The following is a 2,681-nucleotide window of genomic DNA, read 5'->3' as shown; positions in this document are numbered from 1 at the left end:
ATGGTGGGATCCCAAAGAAAGGAAGTTCCAACAGGAATTTCAAAGGAAATGATTGTTGTCACAAGTGCGGAAAACCAGGGCATTTCATCAAAGACTGCCCATTTCTGAAACAAGAGCATTGCAAACACGATGCTGACAAAGTAGCAAAAAGGGACACGGTTCCTGACAAACGATTCAGCCGAAAAAGTGCAGCTGACAATGTTGTGAAGCAAGCTCTTGCTGCATGGGGAGACTCCTCCAGTGAATCAGAAGAGAAACCAAATGCAGGAAGCATCTCCATGATGGCAATGCAAAATCAAGCAAAGGAATATGATTCATTGTTTGCATTGATGGCTCAGTCCGATGAGGATGAAGAGGATGACAATGATGAGGTAAATTTCAGGGATGTTCAGAGAAATCTGAAGTCCTACTCTTCAAATAAATTGATGTCATTAGCAAATGTTCTAATTGATACATATTATAGTCTTGTTAATGATAATGATGCCCTAATCATAGAGCTAGGAGATGATGAAAAATCTAAAGATGATTTGATGATAGTGGTTGTTGACTTGAAGAAAACCATAGAGAACCTTAGCAAAGAAAAGAATACTCTAGTAGAGAATATTGCAGCTACTGAGCAAGAAAGGGATGATATGGTAGTTTCCATTGAAGATTTAAGGGAACAAGTGGAAGAAGTAACTAGAGAACATAACTTGTTGAAAGAGCAAACAAAAAAATGGATGGACAACACTGAGAGAGAGGAAGTGGCTAGAGAGGCTCAACTTGAGCTTGAGAGTGAGCTTAAGAACGTTAAAACAAGTAATGTTGTTGAGCTTGAAAAGAATAGATAACTTTAGGAGGATTTAAAAAGGGTTAAAAATGATCTTGATAAGTCACTAAACTGGACCCGGTCCTCTGATGTGATAACGTCTATATACAGGAGTAATGGTGAAAACAGGCAAGACATCGGGTTCCAAAAGGCTAAAACCTCTTATAATCCCCATAAGAAGTATGTAACTATGGATGATAATAGGTTGTGCACTCATTATGGTCAAACTGGTCATTACAAGCACTCCTGTAAAGTTAAAACTCAGTCTTTGCAGAAAAATAAAGTTTTTGTTGAAAAGAGGCGTACTGATGAGGAACCTGGTTCCCAGAAAAGAAAATATGTACTGCCTGCATGGGCAAAAAGAAGTCTGATCTGCCCGTTCTATCATTATAAGGGACCCAAGCTGGCTTGGGTTCCTAAGTCTGATTATTGATTTAGTGTGCAGGGAACAGTGAAAGGGAGCAGTCAATAGTGGTACATCGATAGCGACTGCTCGAAGCTTATGACTGGAAGAACAAATGATTTCCTTTCACTGAAGACCCTGCAGGGAGGGATTGTATCCTCTAGAAATGAAAGAAGGGGTACATTCTCGGTGTCGGAAAGGTTGGAAAGTCTCTCAAATCTGTAATGAAGGGAACAAAGTAGAGTTCTTGTCTAAAGTGTGCACAGTTATTAATCTGGTAACTGGCACAGTGGTCTTAGTAACCAAAATGTACAAGAATATCTACGTTGCTGATTTTGATTCTCTACAAGCTGGTGATATGAGCTGCTTGAAGAAGGACCTGGCTCGTGGTCTGCCAAAATCAAATTTCAAGGAGCACAGAGTGTGTGATGCATGCGCTAAGGGAAATATCTGATGTTTCAAATGGCAAGGCTGATATGATGAGTCAAATGAAGGAGGCAAGTAAATACAATGTCACATCCTCTTCTACTTCTCAAAAGGAACCTGGTACCCTAATTACTACCACTGAAGCTAAAGAAAGAGATGGAGATGCAACATTAGGAACTCCTAATGCAGAACACAATAGTGGAAGTCATAATTTTGTTGATGTCAATGATGATTCATATATGGAAGAACCTGGTCCGTCAAATCCTGAAGTTCAGATATCCAACTATAAGCAAAAGAGTTCACATTCCTTCAAAATGTAATCACATCCTTAGTCTCTGGTATTCAACCTAGTTCTAAGTAGCTATGCAAGAAGAGCTCCGTCAACTTGAAAGGAATAGTGTGTGGAACCTGGTTCCATGACCTACTGACAGAACTGTTATAGGAGCCAGGCTCCCTGTGCTTGGCATGAAAGGTTGTCAAAATTCCTTCTAGAAAATGGCTTTACAAGAGGGAAAATTGACAACACTCTTCTTCTGAAGAAATCAGGAAGGAACCTACCTATTGTGCAGATCTATGTTGATAGAATCATCTTTAGAGCAGCAGTTGACTCTCATTGTGAAGAACTTGCATAACTCATGAGAAGTGAGTTAGAAATGAGTACGATGGGGGAACCATATCTCTTCTTAGATTTACAAGTGAATCAAACTCCCAAGGGGACAATGATAAGACAACAGAAGTACATCAAGAAGATACTGAAAATATTTGACAAGGAGACATCAAAAATCATTGACACTCTCATCGCCACAGCTACTTTGAAGTCCAAAATGTTAAACCTTTTCTGAACTGACCTGTTACCCCAAAAAAAGCATTTCTCTATCTTACACACAAATAAAACCTATTCTTTTCCTCAAAACCAAAATCAACCTTGTCTCAAAATAATCCTTCTTTCCAAATATGCCAGAAGTGAACCCAACTCTCTCACTTTCCAAAAACCTAACTCCATCAAAATCAAAACCCCAAGAAGTCTTTGGTAGATTTTGATGG

General features: G+C 39.2%; 1 protein-coding gene across 1 annotated transcript; it reads left to right on the top strand.

The window, feature by feature from the left end:
* On the top strand, positions 1-830 carry LOC104215594 (uncharacterized). The gene is made up of 2 exons (XM_070156910.1): positions 1-64; positions 115-830. Exons 1-2 carry the CDS (start codon positions 1-3, stop codon positions 828-830), a joined length of 780 nt encoding a protein of 259 aa, XP_070013011.1.
* The last annotated feature ends 1,851 nt before the right edge of the window (positions 831-2,681 follow it).

Source organism: Nicotiana sylvestris, chromosome 9 (assembly GCF_000393655.2).
Source record: "Nicotiana sylvestris chromosome 9, ASM39365v2, whole genome shotgun sequence".
NCBI classification, from domain to species: Eukaryota; Viridiplantae; Streptophyta; class Magnoliopsida; order Solanales; family Solanaceae; genus Nicotiana; species Nicotiana sylvestris.
Note: the sequence above shows the minus strand (reverse complement) of the source record. Positions and strands in the feature narration are given on the sequence as shown.

Coding starts and splice junctions, on each gene's coding strand:
- LOC104215594 (XM_070156910.1), top strand. CDS start 1: ATGGTGGGATCCCAAAGAAAGGAAGTTCCAACAGGAATTTCAAAGGAA. Junction 65..114: donor GGAAATGATTGTTGTCACAA/GTGCGGAAAACC, acceptor TTCTGAAACAAG/AGCATTGCAAACACGATGCT.